Genomic DNA, 20933 nt, shown 5'->3' with positions numbered 1-20933 from the left:
TGTTTTTGGAACCAGGTCTAGCTGTATAGCTCAGATCAGCCTAGAATCACTATATTTTTCCAAGTTGGCCCCCAAATTGGAATCCTGCTGCCTCAGCCTCTTGAGTACTGAGATTATACTAAACTAGGAAAAGTAGTTTTGCTTCCCCCCCCCTGGGGGGGGGGAGCCTGAGGGTGGAACCCAGGGCCTTGTGCTTGCTAGGCAAGCGCTCTACCACTGAGCTAAATCCCCAACCCCGAAAAGTAGTTTTTAAAGTGTTCTTGTCTATATGTGCCTGTTTTAGAAGGATCTGGGTGTATTCTGTGAATGTTGTAGTTGTCCTGTCTTTGATACAACGGAGTCTTAACAGCCCAAGCTTTCCTGTCACCTCAAATAGACCAGGCACCTGTGGAGTCCCTGTGTCAAAACCACTGAACTTAGTCTTACCTAAAACAGTAAAACTCAACCCTGGAGTCCTCTGTAGGAGATTTATTTTCTCCTTTGTTTTTTTGTTTTGTTTTGTTTTGTTTTTTCTTTTTTTTCCCTAACCAAATGGCTATGACTTGGAGCTCATGGTCCCCACCTGGGTCCCTGCCTTCTGGGGGCTCCCACTTCCTGTTCCTCATTTAACAGCAGAAGATGAAAGGGGAGAGCAAGGAAACAGGATGGGTAGCCAGCGAGCCTGCCCCATAGCCAGGCAGAGATAACACGGACTCAGCAGATGGCCGGCAGTTAGCACAGAGCCGCTGGACAATGGGTAGCCTCCACTCCAGCCTTGATCTAAATTTAGAAGTAACTAAAAATAGTAGCCATCTGAGTGGCAAGTTTGGGGTGTAGTGCTAGAGCGTCTTTAAGATGGTCACACTGAGTATGTAGTGACCTGGACAGAGACCCAGGTGGGAAGTGGGAACATCTCGGGGAGTGGGGGGAGGCTTTGAGGCCCATGTGAGCTCTGGTACTGTCTGCCCAGCATGCATGCTTAACCAGACCTTCCCCTGAGAGCCAGGATTGAAGGTATTGATTCTTTTTCAAGCTTTGGTTATTTCTGAACCTCTTTCTCACACAGAGGCTTGTATGTAGAAACATTATAAACTGGTGGTTAAACATAGGCCCTGAACCAGGTTCTTCGGGACTACATTCATGTCAGTGTGAGACCGTGGTCCTATGAGTCCTGATTCACCATTCTGTGTCCTGTGACCTCATTATAAAATGGAGACAAGAGCACACTGTCATCCTATGAGGTCAATGAAATGTTTAGTCGAGCAGTAAGTATTAAGAAACAGGTTATATCCTAAGACAGTGTCTGTCACAGAGGACATGGGGATTGTCTGACCAATAACTGTCAGTTGTCCCTCCCCAATGTCTGCTCCTCCACTTCTGCCTGCAACGGCAGCATGTATGACACTCGGGCTTATGCATTTCACTGTGCTTACCGTCACTAGGTGGAGAGAAGGAATTCTATAGCACTGAACGCTGAGGTCCCGGGACCCCTTTCTCAGCTCTGGAGTCACTCTGACTCTTGTTGTGTGTTTATTTTGGTGGTTGTTTTAGATGGCATTTTAGACACCTTGACTGATTTCCACATGTACCTAGGCTTGGAACTTAGACCAGCAGCTCTTCCTGTTTGTAGACTTTGTCCTGGGAAAATGGTGATGTGCAGACTTTGTTGATGCTATTTTGGGGTCTACTTCATTGAGATTTTGATGTTGGGAATCTGTTAAGTGGCTGTGCATTTTCTTTTACTCCTTGGTAAAAGAAGGGAGAGTAGTGCATGTTACCACATTGCCTTCAAAGCCAAGGACTGGAGAAGGACGTCTCCTCCATATTTTAAGACCCAGTTCTACTTCATGGCCGTTTGCAGTCTCTATGTTCCATCTGGAGTCTTACTGACCATGTTTTCATCTTATTTCCTAAGCACTTGTTTACATGCACACCAGGAAGCTAGCCAGGACCAAAAAACAGGCAGTTCCCTCAGTGACTGTTATCCTGGGGGCAAAGCTGGTGTGAGAACTTGGAAACTGTTTGCATGGAGTTTCCTAGAAGCCCAGCTAAGTTCTTATGGGATTTGCTTTGAATACTGATCTTAGCATTGGGGATCAGGTAATTCTTTGGTGTGAGGGGCTGTTCTATGCATTCCTACAACCTGCTCACCCCTAAACAAAGACGCCCCTCAGAGATTGCTGCTGTCTGTCAGGTGCCTTAGAAGCTCCACATCTACCTCAATAAGCTCCGCATCTCAGCGAGCATCAGCGTAGGAAGGCAGATACAGATCTGAATATGTTTAGAAGCTTCCTTAACATGGGTCCATCATGTTTTAACATGCTTGTCTGGCGTGTCCCTTTACTGCCATTCCTACTAAAGGAAGAGAGGGAAACGTATTTTGAATGTTGGCTTCATTTTTTTCTTATTAAGAGAAAATTTGCATTCATTTTACACACCAATCAAAGATCCCTCTCTTCCCTCCTCCCACTCACCCAGCCTCCCCTCCACCCCCCCAAAAAAGAAAGGCAAGGTGGCTTCTTAATGAGTAAAATTACTGTGGTATAAGATATAAATAATGAAATTCACCAATGAAACAAAGATGCTTCTCCTAGCAATTAGCAAAAACTCAACTTTTAAGAATTGTCATTCCAGTGGCATGTGTGGTGTCTTTTCAGAAGTCTTAAGTGTGTGTTTAGAGCCAGGTAGGGTTGATATAAACCTGTCATTTCAGCAGGATGGGTGACAGGTAGGATTGCTGAGATGGAAAAGTAATCTTGAGTAATGTAATGACTCTCTTACACACACACACACACACACACACACACACACACGGAAATTCTGCTTGTCTCTTTTAAGTTCTGTGATTAACAAGACCCTCTTACACACACACACACACACACACACACACACACACACACACACACACGGATATTCTGCTTGTCTCTCTTAAGTTCTGTGATTAGCCTTCCTTCCTTCCAGTGCCTCGCCTCTCCAATGCAGCGTCCCATCCCTAGAGTTCTACTTGGCTGACTGAAGTGACGTAGGTGCCTTGTGTTATCTCAGTGAGGAGTCCGTATGCTTGTAGTAAAAAACACTGGGCTCTCTAGAGGGGCTGTGCTTCATCTTCTTTGAAAAGTGGGTATTCTTGCATTTTGAGCTAGAGAAAGCCGAGCCTGGGTGGCTGACAGCCGGCCAGTGACACATTAGAGACGTTCAGATCAGGCTCAGATTGGCGACTTGCAGACCCTTTGATCGGCCTCCAGCACATCTGTCTGCTGCTGAGAGGAAGCTGTGGGCTGCAGCGAGCACAGATGCACCTCCTGCAGGAAGTCGATTCCCTGGCATCTGGTTCACAGGAAAGGCCCCTGTGTTGCCATGCACGACTAAGGCACCTTGGCTCAGAGGAGGAATTGTTTGCACCAGGCAGGGACAGCGCTGGATCTGCCTGGCCAGTAAGTGTTTTCTGTGCAGAACAGAAATGGAAGGCTCTGTTTTGTTCTGGGGGCTCAGCACTTAGGGAACAGGGAGGGGTGACATAAAAGAGCAAGTGAACAGCTTTGTCGTCCTGAAAACAAATCTGGTCCAGTCTTATGGATTCTCTCTGAAGCCTCCCAGACACCCGGCCACACATGGTTCCTGTTTGTTTGTCGATAAAGTTTGCAGCCATGTGTGCCTTGTAAACTGTTGGCATGCCTTGCTTTCTGTCACTTAGCACATGGCCTGCTTCTGTGGGTCCTGCTGGGGTGTGGGGGATCCAAATGCCTTGTCTTGATTTCCAGCGAGATTTGATTGATGCCATCTATCAGATCCAGTGTGTGAATGGGGGGTGGGTGTTACTTTGCAGACTGGGGGGTGGGCTGGGCTTCGGTTTTATGTTTTTAAAAACGATTAGTGTAGGGGCTGGAGAGATGGCTCAGTGGATAAGAACACTTGTTACTCTTGCAGAAGACCTGCTTTCAATTCCCAGCACCTACATGGTAGCTCACAACTGTCTGTAACTCCAGTTCTAGGAGACCTGTTACCGTCTTCTGGCCTCTCTGGGCATCAGGGATGCTCATAGAGCACACACATACATGCAGGAAAACACTGATACACATAAAATTAAATAGAAATAAAAATAATTTTAAAAATCACTAAGGTACATTCTATTTTACTTTCTCAACAAGTTGGCGATTAAGCCAAAATTGACAACTTTATGACTTTTCCACAGTATTTTTTATTACTCTTCTCTTTTATGTACTCATGTACATGTGCACATGTGCACATTGTACATATTTATTGTGGCGTACATGTGGAAGTCAGTGGACCACATGTGTGGGGGGGGGCAGTTCTCTCCTTCTACCTTGTATGTCAAGTCTGTAGGCTTGGTTGCCAGGTGCCTTTACCTGCTGGGCCCAAATTTATTTCCTTTTCATACAGGGTCTTGCTCTACCCCAAGGTGTCCTACAGCTTACTACATAGACCATGTTAGCTTCAAACTTGCCATCCTCCTGCCTCAGCCTTCCAAGTGCTGCAATGCATGCGTGTACCACTCAGCCTCACTCATAGTGTATTTACCTGTCTCCAGTTTGCTGCAGTTTTGCTCTGTAGTGGTTTTGGTTTCTAGTTTTCTTGGATGCTGATGCTGATGCCATGTATTGCAGGGTGAACACGAGATTCTTTTAATGGTGTAGCTAGGACATGATTGGAAAAGAAAATGGAACCACAGCCCAACAGTTGAGTCCCAGACGGATGCCTTTAGGGTTGTCCGGTCTCTTCTTGCCCTCCCTGCCAATCTGTCAATCACGTTTATCCCTCATTTGAACTCTAGTATTAGTAATAACTTTTAAAAGTTCATTCCTAGGGGCTGGTAAGATGGCTCAGTACTTGAAGAAGTTGCCACTAAGCCTGACAACCTGACTTTGATTCCTAGGACTCATGAGGTGAAAGGAGAGAGCCAGTTCCTGAAAGTTTTACACACACACACATACACACACACACACACACACACACACACACAGAGAGAGAGAGAGAGAGAGAGAGAGAGAGAGAGAGAGAGAGAGAGAGAAGTTTAGTGCTTGAACTAGAGAATTTGTTTAACTTGAACACATTGCTTGTGTATCTCATTAGACGAGGATTTTTTTTCCCTTTCTATTGAACTGCCACAAGGCCTTGAAGAAAGGCGCATGAACGCTGTATGATCTAAATAAGCGCTAAATTGTAAGTTAAACTTTTGTGGCTGGGTTTGCATTGTGTTGGTCTTAGAGGTGTGGGGGATGAATGACTTGCAAAGGTTTTTAAACCATGAAGACTTGATCGTGATATGGAAGTAATTTACAAGCCAAAGAGATGCTCTCACCTGTTCACCACAGTGGGCTTTATGTGTAGTAGCTTTTGAGATGGCAAGAAGGTTCTGTCCCGAGGGTGCTCCGGCTTCCTCACTCTCTCGTGGGAGTCTCCCTGTGCCTGCCTGGCCACGTGCTCAGGGCTGGGACTGAACTGTGCCTTGCCCTGGCGGTTTCAGCCCCTTTGAGTTCTATCTAGTTCTTTCCCTGATTGCTGATAGAGCAGCCTGCGATGGTGGATCCTGTTTCCTGGTCTGTGAGGGGTGAGAACGCCCCCAAACAAGAGGGTAATTCCTTTAGCCTCCATTATTAGGAAGAGTACATTTTGTAGTAAGAACAGTGGTGTTGTAGAAAGTTGTGAAAGTGTGTGTGTGTGTGTGTGTGTGTGTGTGTGTGTGTGTGCACACGTGCGTGTGTGTAAGTAAGCCCACCAAGCTGAGGAGGGTATCCAGAAAAGCATCCAGTGTGGGAAGGAGGTGTCCCCCTCTGCTTGGATCCCTGTCCAGCTGCTCTGCTCTTTCCCCTCAGTATTCTTGAAGTGGGCACTGTCCCTTCCTCTCTCCGGTTTTCTTTGGTCCTGAGCATCCATTCCTGACCATTTCATGGTTTTGTTGCAGAACACACCAGTACAGTACAGCCTCACTCCTGTATCCTGGTGGCTTGGGCTAGTTCAGCAGGTAGAAGACTACTGTCTTCACTTGGGGTCACTCAGGGCTTGGCTGAGGCCATGTGGTTGACACTGTCCTTGCTCACATGTAATTGGGCAGTGGGGACCTCCTCTCTATGAAGCCTCTCATCTTTGAGACTGTAGTTTGGGGTTTCTTTGTATGGCGGGCAAGATCAGGAACTGTGAGGCCACTTGGGGCCCTGGCTGGAAATGTGTGTATTTTCACTTATATTATTTCTGCTGGCCAGAGCCAGCCACGAGCCAGCCCAGATTTCTGATGCAGGGTGTAGTCTCAGGGCTCTGCTTCTAGGGTAGGAGGGATTGAGCTGGTGGCTTTTTCGAGCTGCAGGCCTGTGTCCTAGGTCCCTTTCTTCTCTCTTGTTAGTGGTATTTGTTCAGTATATTTTCTACTGAGTCTGTGTTCACCTGGAGCTGCTTTTTTGTGATTGGCATGAGTTAAGATCAGTGTGTGTGTGTGTGTGTGTGTGTGTGTGTGTGTGTGTGTGTGTGTGTTTCCACGTGGGCCACCCACTGCACTTGTGACATGTGTCAAATGTTCCATCTCTTTCCTGACTGCACTGTTGCATCTGCTGAGTGTCACACTTCCATCTAGGGGCGTGGCTCTTTTAAACAGTGCGTTCTGTGCTGCATTATGTTACTGTAACTTTATCTTACATTTTGCTCTCTGGCAGGGAAAGTACCTCCGTCATGTTTTTCTTCTCCTGCACTGTCTTTGGTGGTGTTGGACTTTTATTAGTTCTAGGAAATTGTTGCCAGTGTGGTCTGCTTGAATGTAGCTTCTCTAAGTTAAGGCAGTTTTGGCTTTTAGTAGATCTCTCCTTGTGTAAATTGCTAATCCTTGGGAGGAGGGCTAGAAAACCATTCACAAATCAAGCTTAGCCATTGTAAATGTTTGTGTCTTCTGTGTCCTGAGTAAGCCTGTTGCATTTAGTTATTTCTAGAGTGTTCCACGTGCTTGGTTATGCTCTGCATGTCTGGACTCTTCTCTGGGTGTTCTGGTCTATTTCTTGTGTATATCATTCTGCTGGGGCTTTCTTTTATACTGTATTTATTTAAGTTAAGCCTTTAACGTTTTTTTTTTTTTTTTTTTAGAAGATCCATGTATTCTGACCTATATCTGTAATCTCATTTCATTTTTTCTCACTTATTTTCCCTTCTCTTTCCCGAATTGCATTTTTAAATTCCATTTGCAACTTACGTAACCTGTCCCGATTCTTTTACCGTTTGCTCTTACGGTTTGGACATGATTCTTCACCTGGCAGAAACCAAAGCTAGTTTTTCTTCTTCCTCGGCTTCAGTCGCCCTCAGCTCGGTTTTAATTGTATCTTCCAAATAGCTTTGGTTCTGTTTGAAACACCAAAATGTCTGTTTGAGAGAGGAGGTGGGGTTGTTTGATGTGTTAAGCCTAACCCATGTAAATGTCAGCATTTTATCATTTCAGTTTGTATACCAGATTTTTTTTTAGGGTTATAACCGTGTTTAATTTTTTCCCCCTGAAATACATATTTAGAGAATTTTTAAGTGAGGTACATGCTCTCACTCTCTTTCTAAGGAGTTCTTTTGTTATTTATTTATTTGTGGGGTCCTAGGGGCTGAATTTGGAGCCTCACCTGTTTCTAGGTAAGGACTTTACTGCTGAGTTCCACATCCCAAACTTTTTGTGTGTGTGTGGTTTTTTTTTGGCTTTATTATTTTGTGTTTGTGTGTATTTTGCCCGAATGTGTGTCTGTTCACCACATGTGTATATTGTCCTGGGACTGTACTTACATATGGTTGTGAAGTGCTGTATGAGTACTGGGGAATGAACCTGGGTACTTGGGAAGAGCAGCCAGTGCTCTTAACTCTTAACCACTGAGCCATCTCTCCACTCCTGTACCTAAACTTTTGAGTGGTCGGACACTGAAATTGCAGTTTATATAAAGATTTATTTGCTAGAATAAGGCAGTACTTTCAGATGGACTTAACAATCCTCTTTTTTTTTTTTTTTTTTACTTTTGATTTATATTCTTATCCATCAACTGTTTAATTTCTGTGGATACAGCTATCATTATTATAGAAATTCTATTATTTGTATGATCTTTTTTGAAAGCACCTTTTTGTAAAAAGTAATTTCAGCCTTGTTACTTGACATTTTGAATCAGGTAACTGGCTTTCCTGTGTTCCTTGGTGTCTTCTGCCCGTACAGGGACTTGTTCTTCTGCTCTTTGCTTTCTTATGGATGTTTTGTTAGGTAAGAGCTTTAAGGCTGAAGTACATCCTCAGCCCTCTTGTGTTTCCTAATGCGGGGTTATGGCTTCCTATTTGGCCATGTTCCAGCCCTGTGCAGTCTGTAATGTCACCGGGATGAAAATCCAGAAAGACCTTGAGGTGGTGTGGTAGGGTGAATGAGAATGGGCCCTGTAGGCTCATACATTTTAGTGTTGGGTTTCCATTTGGAAGGCGCCACCATCCTTTCCTGCCACGATGATCTGGGCTAATGCCCTAAAACCGTAAGGAAGTCCTAGTTCTCTTTTATAAGTTGTCTCCACAGTAATAGAAAAGTAACAAGGACAAGAGGTTTTTCCATTTCTTGGATGGAGCACGCTGTGTGACTTTGAGCCCTTGCTACCCCTCAGGGGCAGCCCTGTGATTATATAGTCTGAGGGAAAAGACCTGCCGTGTTCCCTTCTACTCTCTCCCTAAGTTGTCCTGGCCCAGAGACGTGTTTCTTCCATGTGGCTTCAGGGTTGTGTGTCCTGATAGGAGAGGCGGTGCCCTTGGGTCCCTGCGTGTTCAGATTCTACTTGGGAAGGTGTTCTTGCACAAGAGTCTTTCTACTACAGGTGTGGACAGTGGGCCCAGGAACATTCAGAGCTAGTGGGAAAGAGGGGGTATCAGGCCCTATGTGGTCCCTGTCTATTGAATAGGAATCTATGTTTAACCAGTCCCCAAGAATTCAGATGTGATTGTTGCCCCCCCCACACCTATGAGTGCATGGGTGTATGTATGTGTGTGTGTCTTGTGTACATGATTGTATGCATATGGGTATGGGTACACGTGTATATGGAGTATGTGTATGTGTGTGTGTGTGTGTGTGTGTGTGTGTGTGTGTGTGTGTGTGGTGTACATAAATGTATGCATGTGTGCATGAGTATGTGTATATGTGTGCACAGGGGTGCATGTGTCTGTGTGAGTGTGGGAGTTTCTGGTTGATGCTAGGAATTTTCCTCTATCACTAACCTATTACACAGATACCACCCCCTCACGACTTAATCTGTCTGAATTCACTACCCCTTCAACTCCACCTCCAAATACCATCCCATTGGCATTGGTGTCCTTGTTTCAACATAAAGATTGTGGGGAACAAATATTTAACCCATAACAATTAACTTTATATTGTCAAACATATAAAGTATAAAAATGTATATGAAATATCATAGCAGTGACGATAAAAATTTATTGAGCCTAGATTATGACTTGTACTCAGAGAATCATCATTTCTCTCTCTCTCTCTCTCTCCCCCCCCTCTCCCTCCCCCCTCTCTCCCTCTCTCCTTGGGCTTCACTTCGGGCCACCCCGCCACACCAGATCGCTTCCAGCCATGACTGTATGTGCTGACCCTATGCGTTCTTCTGCTTCCCCAGCAGGGCACAGCCTCTGCGGCGAGCAGGGCAGCAGTGCTGAGGTCGCTCCAGAAGAGGACGAGGGACCGGACTTGGAGTCTTCCGATGACACAGACCACAGCAGCAAGGTGAGAGATTTTCATTTTCACATCCCGTGTCCTGCAGGATCACGGCTGACACACCACCTCTGCGGCTGTGTGTGGTTAGGTGGCCTCTCTGTGGGATGACATGTTTCTGCTTCTGAGATGTCACTAAATAGCTGGACATGGAATCCAAATTGCAGCCTTGGTAAGGAACCCTTATGGGAGAATCCAGGGCAGAAATCACTGGGAATGAATTGAGGCTTCTTTCTTTAATTTCTGCCACGGCTGGAATTCCCCGTTAATGCCATAATTTCACCCCATTTCCTTCCTCCGTCGTCATTTGGGCAGGATGAAGCATCATCCTAAATGTGTATAATTGAGTCAGCAATGCCTTCTTGCTACTTAGGGGTTCTGTAATGAGCCACTTTTGAGCAATCTGCTTTCGGCTCTTGTTCAAGGTGCACTTCTTTTACATTAAAGGGAAAGGAAACAATTATACTGTTCTTCAGTTGAATAGTGTGAGCCAAAACTTTTCTTTTGATACTTTGGTGTAACACAACAAGATTGATGCCTGTAATTCTGCAGGCTTCGCTTCTACTTGGTCCAGTGTTCAGTGTATCGGTAATTTGTTTGTTTCAGATTTTCTGAAGCAATGATATCTGCTGCTGTGATAAAACACTCTGACAATTATCAGCTTAGGGGCAGGGAAGGTTTATTTCATCTGATGCTTCAGGTCACAGGTGATAGAAGTTAAGGCAGGAACCTGAAGCAGAACCCAGAGGAGAAGGCTTGGTGCATACCTACCCCCACTGCCTGTTCTTCGAGACAGTGTCTGTAGACCTGGCTGGCCTTGGTCTTGCAGAAATCCCTTTGCCTCTACCTGTTGAGTGCTAGGATTAATCGTTATACCACCATGCTTGGCTTAACTAATTTTCTTATACAGTCCAGACAGTCTGCCTAGGGATGGTGCCACCTGCAGTGGGCTGAGCCCTCCTACGTCAGTTAATAACCAAGACAGTGCCTCAGAGACCTGCCCAAAAAACAGGCTGATCTGGGTATTCCCTTCTTCTCTCACATGACTCTAGCTTGAGTAATTGTCAAGGTTGACAATTAAGGATATTCCACAGTCACCTTGTCAGATAATGTTAATCTCTCCACCGCCCATTATTTTCCTTGACACTTTCCAGTCACTCACATGAACAAATCACATGTTGGAAACCAGAAGGAAGTATTGGAGCTCCTGGAGCTGGAGTTATAGGTTGTGGTGAGCTTTTAAACATGGAGAGTGGGAACCAGTCTTTGATCCTCTGCAAGAGCAGTGTGCTGGTTGGTTTTCTGTCAGCTTGACATAAATTCAGCTCATCTGCAGAGAGGTAGTCCCAGTTGAAAGCAAGCCCCCATCAGAGTAGCCTTTGGGGCATTTTCTTGATTAATGATTAATTCAGGCCCAGCTCACTGCGGGTGGGCAGTGGCACCACTGGGGTGGTCTTGGATGGTAGAAGAGAGCAGGTTGCCGAAGCCATGGGGAGTAACCGATAAGCAGCTTCCTCCTTGGTCTCTGCTTCAGCTCCTGACTTGGATTCCTGTCCTGATTTCCCCCAGTGATGGACTGTGACTCCAAAGATAGAAGACAGATACATACACCCTTTCCTCCCCAATTTGCTTTGCATGGTGTGTATCACAGCAATAGAAACCCGGAGTAAGCCAAGTGCTCTTCCCCTCTGAGCCATCTCTCCAGCTCCTGTTAGTAGCCCTTGATTAATTAAATTTCTGATTTAAGAGATTTGAAAGAAAAAAAGAAAAAAAAATCATTGTACAGGCAGATCTTGGTGACCGGGTCCCATGGAATATTCATTATAAAGTCATGCTGATTCTATCTTAGGCGTATATTAGGTACCATTTTATATAACATCATCTTTACAACACTCCTGAAGAAGATGCCCTCGGATTCTGTTAAAGAAGAGACTGGGGGTGGGGTTAGGCACTTGCTGAGAAACCCATGTGGTCTGTGGTATTGAAAGCAAGATAACAACCCAGTCTGGCCTTGTGTTATTGATGCCTGCATTTTAAATTACCTGCAGCCTGATTGTTTTGTGCTGACATTAAATACCAGGCTTCATGAAAAAGGGAACTAATTTATTAGTGGTGCTAGAGGCCAATTAGATACACAGCCATGAGCCATCTAACAATTTTCCTGATGCATCATCTTCCTAAAGTGTCTCTTGATTAAAGTTAACCATTGTGGTTGCATCGACTGTATTGGTATGTAAATTCATTTTTAAGTTGTATACTGCTGTAACCTGGAAGGGATGATTAAGCCTTGTCTGAACGCACATGCATTCACCAGGTAGAGAAAGATACCTAATAAATTAATACAAAGTGGATGGCGAAGTGGCTCAGCAGGCTTAGGAACCTGTCGCCAAGCATGTCAACCTGATTCCTCCCCCTGGGATCCACATGGTGGGAGGGGCTATTGAGTCCTGCAGGTTGTTGTCTGACCTCCACACATGCACCATGGCATGCCCTGCACCCAGACATGCCTACCCCCAACCTCCACACATGCACCATGGCATGCCCTGCACCCAGACGTGTCTGCCCCCAACCTCCACACATGCACCATGGATGTCCTGCACCCAGATGTGTCTACCCACAACCTCCACACATGCACCATGGTATGCCCTGCACCCAGACGTGCCTACCCCTGACCTCCACACATGCACCATGGTATGCCCTGCACTCAGATGTGTCTACCCACAACCTCCACACATGCACCATGGATGCCCTGCACCCAGATGTGTCTACCCACAACCTCCACACATGCACCATGGTATGCCCTGCACCCAGATGTGTCTACCCACAACCTCCACATATGTACCATGGTATGCCCTGTACCCAGATGTGTCTACCCCCTGACCTCCACACATTTACTATGGCATGCCCTGTACCCAGACGTGCCTACCCCTGACCTCCACACATGCTCCATGGCATGGTCTGCACCCAGACATGCCTATACCCAACAGAATATTGAAATAACTAATTAGGTTTGGTTTCTCTCTCTCTCTCTCTCTCTTTTGTATTTTATCTTTTAAAGACAGGGTCTCACTATATAGCCCTGTCCACTATGTTGACCACACTGGCCTTGAACTCACAGAGAACACCTGGCAGCCTCAGCCTCCTGAGGGCTGGATTCAAGGTGTGCACCTTCATGTCCTACTGCATTACCAGTTTTTTGTTCTGATGGGAAGTGTGAAGCCAGAGGCCCTGTGGGATGAGCTGGATGGAAAGGAAACGCTGTTTGTATTCTCTTTTCAATGAAGTTTAGTTGTGCATGGCCTTTTGGAGCTGAGCAAGTGGATAATTGTGAGCTTGCTGTTCACTTGGGATGATGTAGGAATGTCACCTCAAGGCAGGGGAGTCTAGCCACCCCCCCCCCCCAGCCTCTGGTGACAGGTGACAGTCTCCTCACCCCTAGTGACTTTTTGCAGCTTCTCCTTGAAAAGTCTTGTTTGTGGAATGAAATGGGAGTTAGCTGAGGTCAGAGGAGCCTGTGTCCTGCATTCCAGGCCCCCTGTGGCTCCGACTTTGTTTCCCAGTTAGAAACTGTATTAGAATCATTTTCAGTGCCCTTCCATTCCTAACTGCTCCTGGTTTTGTTTTCATACATGCTGTAATTGCTTGGGACGCATCCGTTTTTGTAATAAAGTCCCAGCGCGAAGTGTGGCAGGGCTCACAGTTGAAAGAGCGGGTTTGTGTGGTGGGGGTTCCTGTGACTCCCTGAGGGGAGCTGCAAAGTTGTCCTGGCTGGGCACTTTAATATTCCTGGGCCATTTGAGATGCTGGCCAATCAGCTGGTCAGGCTGGCTGCAGGGCAGGGCCACCCACAGCCTGGGAGGGCACTCTGCTTTGTTATCTTGCTGGCTTTGCCTCTCTCTTTCTGGGGCTTTTGTTGTTGAGGCAGGTAAAATCAAAGCATGAGTTCTTATCCAGGATACAGCCTTTGACAGCCTCCCGGAGCGCAAGTGGGGAAGGAAGCAGGTGCCTCTCTGGGGGTTGTGGCCGCTGGCTGTCAGTTCTGCATTGAGATGTGGTCACAGGTCCGCACTGGAGAACCAGCATGGGCTATCCTTGCAGAAAGCTCTCTGCAAGCTGGAAGGTGGCTGGGGCTTTCTGAGTATTTTAAGAAACTTCGGTTTCCTTGCTGAACACATGAAGTGCTAGGAGGGATTACCATGAGACTATATCCCTGAGGATGTCTGCACTGTGGAAAATCAAGCGCAAACCCAGGCTGGAGAACGACAAGGCAGGTGTCTCTCTCTACCGCACACTTCATCTGGTGAGCGCTCTGCTGTTTCTGTCCGCTTTGGGGAAGACTTGCTTCTGTGCTCAGCTAATGATGCTTATGCTTGCACCATAGCTCCATATTTCATCCCCCCTTCTTTCTTGGACACCCTTGTTAACAAAGAACTTATACTGCAGCAGTTTGGGGAGGATGGGTCAGTAGTTAGCATGCAGTTGAATTTGTGTTGGGTCTTTATATTTATCTCTTTTTTCATATTTAGGTGGAAGAAAGCTTTGGCTTTTTAAATTTTATTTTTTATCTTTTTAACTCTCACCGGTGTTCCCCCCTCTTGCCCCCCACTTTTTTGGCTATTGAGATTTTGAATGTATTTTCTGTCCAACGCCCTATGCCCTTCTCACTCCGCCTCTGACAAGGGACTGGGAAAACAGCTGGGCTGGTGTTTTGCTCCTTTGGGTGCTTTTTCCCTTCTTTCTGCTGACTTGCAGTCGGTAAGGCAGGGTTGGCAAATCGACGCTTTAACATGAGCTGACCTACTTCTGTAGATCAGCTCCGGTAGTAGATGTTAGCGCTCCAAAAAGAGAGTGCTGTAGTGAGCGCTTGTCAGGAAACAGTGTGACAGCATCAAACTAAGCCTTTTGAGACTGGAGCTGATATCCCAGTCTGCTGGCCCAGAGATTGTGCCATTGAACGGAACAAACTTTGACAGTGTCTAGGCCTGGTGTTTGTTGTTTAAAATTTGTTAGAAGAGACCCAAAAGCTGGTAGGGAATTACAGGAACGATGGATGACTGTAACGCCCTCTGAGACTGTGAAATGGTTTTGGTTTTGCTCCATTGTCCCTCAAAAAAAAAAAAAGTTTAAATAAAGGCTGTAAGATTTGAGGCAACTCTTGCTCCTTTTAAATCCGTGGGAAGTGTTAAATCGGTCAGAGTCAAAGAACAGTTTTAGAAGTCGCTCATCTGGAGGCAGACATTGCCTTTGGTGGTTGCGTAACAGGAAGGCTTAAACAGCTGGGTCGCTCCAGTTGGTCCTGTGTCCTAAAGAGTCTCCCTGCCTCCCTTTGTGCTTTCTTTTCATCTTGCTCAGGGGGAAAGGATGTCATCTACACTGAGCTCCATGCTGGCCTTGGTAAAGTGGCCAGTTCCTCCTTTGTTGTCTTGCCTTCTCTGTATGGTGGCTGAGTCCTGGTTTTTACTGGGGACACTGGAGACAACTCTGTTCCTTCAACAATGTTCAAGTCTCCAGTGTCTGTCTGTGAGTGCTACTCTTTGGTTTCTGGTGTTAGTCCTCAAGTGGAGAGAGACCGTGTTCCCTGTTGGAAGTACCTGGGTTGTCTTCCTCTTGCCCCTTCATGTAGGAGCTTGTTGGGAACCTCCCACCAAGCCTGCCTGACTGGGCATGTTGTGTTCATGGTGCTAGGCGTGTGAGTGGCCCGTAGCCACCTGACAGTTAGTTATGGAGTGGTCAGTTCTTTCTCTCTTCATGCTGTACCCTGCAGTTACCACGGACTGGGTCCATAGTGACTTTGACCTCCATTAGAGGTTTGACCACAGTGGAGGGAGCTGGAGGTTTAACTGGGCAACAATATGTGAAATCAATAGCTTGGAGACATTCCAAGGGGGCCCTGCATGTCAGAGTTCCTTCAAAGGATATTTTATAGGTAATGCTTTAATCAGACAAAATTCTCAAACCTTATAGCATCCTTTAAATTCTCTCCAAACAGAAACAGCCCACTCATGATATCTACATGTATCTACTTACTAATTCTATGAAACTGTCTTGTTCTTTTTCAAGTAATATATATTAGCAGTGAAAAAAAAAAGGCATGTGTGGAGAGTTAATGCCTTGGGATACACCCCAAAGTGTGTCCCTTGAGTCAGGAGCAGAGTGTTGTGAAGGACCCTATTCAGCTTCAGAAAACATTCAGGGTGGGTCTGATGAGAATGGCTGAGCCCTCTAAAGGGAACCTCATGGAGCTTTTAGGTATCCCCCAAGAAACTACGGGGGCAGGGCACTGGTCATCAACTCTGACTGTCTTCTACCTGTGAGATTTTCTCCAGAAGGGTACATTTTACAGTTTCCCTTTTTCTGTAGGGGGTATACCTTGAGACCCTCAGTGGATGCCAGGAGCCATGGATAAGTAGATAATGCCAATTCCTACGTGTACTATGTTTTTTTCTCATGCATACCATGTCTTTGATAAAGTTTAATGTTAAATTAGCCACAATAAGAGATTAATAACTAATAAATGAGAGCAACTATGCATAAAATCTGCAACATGTAAGAGCATAAAATATAAAGTGCTCCAGTAAAGGTTTTGTAAATAGGGTTTGCCCTGAAAGTGCCAAAACAAAATGTTATAATTTTCTGACAATAACTGAAACCTCAGAAAGGGATCCCAAAGTTAAAGTCGATCACTGCACTTCATGTGGTTCTGAATATATGTATGTGAGTGTGCATGTGTAAGCGCGCGTGCGTGTGTGTGTGTGTGTGTGTGTGTGTGTATGTGATTGTGCACATTGATTTAGGACTTGATTTGGTACTAACAGAAGAAAGGAGAACACCCAGGCTGCTCAGGGGAGGTACCCAGAGAGTGCGCTGGGCATGGAGTGCCAGAGTGGCACCAGTCTACCTAGGATGCTACTTCACAGAGACCAGGGAAGCCCCCCTGTTCACATTCTTGAAAGTAGTATCTTTAGGTACTCATGATATCAGAGAGAAACCAAGAACCCCAAGTCCCATTCCATTCCAGACCTCCTGTGTTTAACCAGACAGTGACACCTCCCGTGTGGTGGGGCCTGACTTTTGGAGTGCCCTGCTCCTGCTGTCTGTCAGAACCTTTTATAATGTTTGCCTTTTGTACACGAGGGATCTGCTTGGGATAATACACAAGGTCCAGTGGGTAATCATCTCAGTGATAAAAGTGCACGAAAGGGTGTTCTGCCGATAATTGGAGTTCGGTGATGGGTGTGTTTGTCATGGGAGCTGTGTGTGAAGGACAGCCAGCTGTGGTAACAGATGCAATTGTTACAGAAGCACTGTGTGAGCCATGGTGCCAGGACCACACTTGTTTGTTAGGTTCCAGGACCAGGCAGCAAATCCGAGCAGCCCAGGGGAGCGTGTGATGGGATGGGGGCGGGTTGTCAACTCTGTCTTCTGCCTGTGAGATTGTCTCCAGAAGGGCATTTTTATCCCCGCGTCATAACTGCATTAGAAAATGTTACCTGTCTTAATAATCATTAGATCATTAGAGGGAGGCACGAACAGTTTGTTAAATGGATACATTTGCTCCCTTCTTTCTATTGTGACAAAGCCCAATTTGACTCTAGCAAGATGACCTCAAGTTAGTGAAGTGACCCATAACTAATTCCTTTGTTCCTGCACCAACAGACTTTGATGTAAAGCAGGCATTTTCTCCCTTTTCTAACAATCTTATTGAGATAAAGCTTACACAGCATACAGTGCAGCCCATTTGGGTGGGTTTTCCATCCCTAAGTGAAGATTTGTGTGTGTGTGTGTGTGTGTGTGTATCTGAAACCCACAGTTTCCTGGAGGATGCTGAATAGTACCCATGACAGGCGACATGGTTTCTGGCAGCTACTGGAGTTAACAGTAGCCATAAATAAGCCATGGCAATTATAAGAGAGTGATAGTTATGTGAACCACTGTCCAGGCTCTGGGCTTTCCTGCCTTATGCTGCCCCTAATGCACCTTTTTGTTTTGGTGGGGGGATCTGAGAAACTCTGTGTTCTCTTTGGCATATGCAAATCACTCTTCACTGTATTTAAATCCTGTCCTGTGGAATATGCTAGGTCCTAGCTTTGACTTGCAGCTCTGTGGACCAGCTATTGTTTGCGGAAAGAATGTTCTTCCTAGATGATAAAGGAGTGATTCTTCATCAGCACCATCATTTCCTGGAAAAGGGTCCTTTTGAGTTTAGGATTGGAATAGACACTAGAAAGACTGAAGAGAACTAGAAGGTAGAAAGTATCCACCCAACATTACTGGTGTGCATTGGACAGACAAACCAGTCCTTACTCCAAACAGTGCCTGGGGCAAACAGGGCCATGAGATCCTGCACTCAGGAAACAGACAGGGTTGAATGCCTGTGAGTTCAAGGCCAGCTTGCTTTACATAGTGAGTTATAGGGCATCCTGGGCTACATAAGGAGGCCTTGTCTTTGTAAACAACCCCAAGCCAAATGCCAGTACCTCACATTCCAGTGTAGACCCTGACTTGAAGGATCTGAGCTATGGGATTGGGGTGTTTAGGAGATCCAGGGCTTCAGTGAGGTAAGCCACTGAATTCGCTGGATTTGCAGCACCATGTGCTTTAGACAACATCGCTTCATAGGGTGGATCAAGAAATCTTGGTCAATCATTGCAGCCTTTCCCTCAGGCATGTCCTCCTGAGGCAGTGCAGGCTGAGGGCCACAGTGGCCTGTTCCAATTGCCTTCTGCTCCAAGGGCAGCAGAGAATACAGTTATCTGTCTAAATGTGAAGAGTTTTTAATGACTACAGATAGACATTGTCTTCCATCTTGCTAAATAAGTGTACAAAACCAAGTCTGATAACTGAATAAATGGCCTTGTTCTTTGTGCTACATGTCATTAACTCCTAGCTTCTCATCTGTCAGCTTCTCATGGAATGGTTCAAATCATAGGCTTTGGGCTGGGGATGTAGCGCCAAGACTCCCGGCTGAGAGGTGACTCCATCTGCTTTGCCTTGTCGTCTGTGCCCCACAGAGCACAGAACAGGTTGCCGCATTTTGCCGGAGTCTGCACGAGATGAACACCTCCGACTCCAGCCCATCTCCTCAGGATGCCACAGGCCCTCAGCTGGCAACCACCCGGCAACTGTCAGACGCCGATAAACTGCGCAAGGTGATCTGTGAGCTGTTGGAGACTGAGCGCACCTATGTGAAAGTACGTCTGCCTCCCCAGCCTCGGGGCCTTACCCACATTTTCTTCTGCAAAGGGTGAAGCGGGTCGCTGTCTTGGTTAGGGTTTCTGTTGTTGTGAAGGGACACCATGGCCACAGCAATTCTTAGAAAGGAAAACAATGTTTCAGAGGTTTAGTTCATTATCATCATGGTGGGACATGGTGGCGGGCAGACATGGTGCTAGAGGAGCTGAGAGTTCTACATCTTGCAGGCAACAGGAAGTGGACAGAGTGTCACACTGAGGGAAGCTTGAGCAAGAGAGACCTCAGAGCCCGCCTCCACAGTGACACACTTCCTCCAATAAGGCCACACCTCCTAATAGTGCTACTCCCTTTGGGGGCCACTTTCTTTCCAACCACCACAGGTGCCCCCTTAATCCTTAATTGTTATTTTATGTATTTATATAGTTGGTGGTGAATACTAAATCATCTTTCTGGCTTTTTCTAAATATGTTATAAGCTACTACTAAATCTGAATTTAGGGCCTGGTGAGATGGCCCAGTGGATAAGAGCATTTGCGTGAGGGCCTGAGTTCAGATCCCAAGAACACACACTGGCTGCCTGTGTCTGTCACAGCATCTCTTGGGGGCAGAGAAAGGCAGATCCCAGGAGCTTGCTGGCCAGCCGTGCTCAAAACCTGGTGGGCTCCCGGTTCACTGTGAGACCCTCTCTCAAGGGAATAAGGTAGAAAATGATTGAACGCAATACCCGGCATCTTTCTCTGGCTTCTCCAGGCACATGCATGGTATTTGTACATAATGCAGTGCACACACACACACACACACACACACACACACACAGTAGTTTCTTTTAAAATGTAGGATCCTAGTTGATGAGTATTGATAAGAAAACTCTAATCAGTCATAAATAAAGTTTCTGAACACGCATGAAAATGGACTGATGAAAGTCTTTTCATAAAACCTAGTGTGAGTCTAGGGAGAAGGGGCGGGTCTGTTTTCTGTGTGTTATTAGTTGTTCTGTTCCCACCCTGATTGGCAGCAATGAGATCTAGCTTTTTGTTTTTTTAAGACAAGGTCTCACTCTGGAGCCCAGGCTGGCCCTGAATCCAGAACACTCTGCTCCAGCCTCCCACATGCTAGGATTCCGGCCCACACCACCAGGACTGGCAATCAGCCTTTAACCCCTTAAATGTTAGTCTAAATCAGTCTAAATATTTTAAGTCTAGCATACTGTGACCCACAGGCCATATCCAGCCTGCTGCCTGTTTTGAAAATAAAGTTTTACTGGGACACAATCATGTCCCTTCCTGTATGGATCTCCTTAGTGGGCTCTCAGCGTACTCGGAGGGTTAAAGAATCCATTTCAGCTGTGCTCAAGGGCCCGTAGAGTCTTTGGTGCTTGTGGAAGAAGCCTGCTTCTTCCTGTCTTAATGGGCTTCCATCACTGGCTCCTTAGCATTCAGAACAGAGTTTGTCTCTTCAGCTGGAGATCCTTGTAGCCTTTTAGGTATGCTAATGAAGTGTCCTTCTGTCTCGTAGGACTTAAACTGCCTCATGGAGAGATATCTGAAGCCCCTTCAGAAGGAGACCTTCCTCACCCAGGATGAGGTATGGCGGGCTGTCTTGGTGTTGTGGGGGGCATGCTGCTGTTGACTGACTGGTAAAAAAAAAAATGGAGCAGTGACGGTGGGTACCTCTGGAATCTGTTTAGTTAGAGCAGGTCAGATAGAGGCTGTGAAGTTTTGATGTGGAGTTGGAGCGTGAGGGACTGCCCCATTCTGTAGTAGTAGACTTGGTCGTACTCAGACATCATAGTTTCTGAACCCCCAGGTAATACGGGGTAGATTAAATTCTTTTTCATTTTTCAGCTTGATGTACTCTTTGGAAATTTAACCGAAATGGTAGAGTTTCAAGTTGAATTCCTTAAAACTCTGGAAGATGGAGTAAGACTGGTCCCTGATTTGGAAAAGCTTGAAAAGGTTGACCAATTCAAGGTAGGCCTCACCTCCAAACCACTGAATGTCACTGCTGGGTTATTTTGTGGGTCAGGATGAACCCCCATGCCGTGTTCTTTG

General features: G+C 46.1%; 1 protein-coding gene across 11 annotated transcripts in view; it reads left to right on the top strand.

The window, feature by feature from the left end:
- The window catches only part of Tiam1 (TIAM Rac1 associated GEF 1), a 374882-nt gene that overhangs the window by 323600 nt on the left and 30349 nt on the right, over window positions 1-20933 (top strand). For 7 of the 11 annotated variants that reach the window (XM_036203278.1, XM_036203274.1, XM_036203273.1 and 4 more), the window contains 4 exons: window positions 9597-9703; window positions 18703-18882; window positions 20398-20466; window positions 20727-20852. In XM_036203278.1, coding sequence (XP_036059171.1) covers window positions 9597-9703; window positions 18703-18882; window positions 20398-20466; window positions 20727-20852 — 482 coding nt within the window. Of the gene's footprint in view, window positions 1-9596; window positions 9704-13555; window positions 13992-18702; window positions 18883-20397; window positions 20467-20726; window positions 20853-20933 lie in introns of those variants that run through there. The other 4 variants (XM_036203280.1, XM_036203281.1, XM_036203283.1 and 1 more) reach the window with 3 other exon arrangements.

Source organism: Onychomys torridus, chromosome 12, assembly GCF_903995425.1.
Source record: "Onychomys torridus chromosome 12, mOncTor1.1, whole genome shotgun sequence".
Classification (NCBI taxonomy): domain Eukaryota; kingdom Metazoa; phylum Chordata; class Mammalia; order Rodentia; family Cricetidae; genus Onychomys; species Onychomys torridus.
This window is presented reverse-complemented; position numbering and strand designations above follow the sequence as displayed.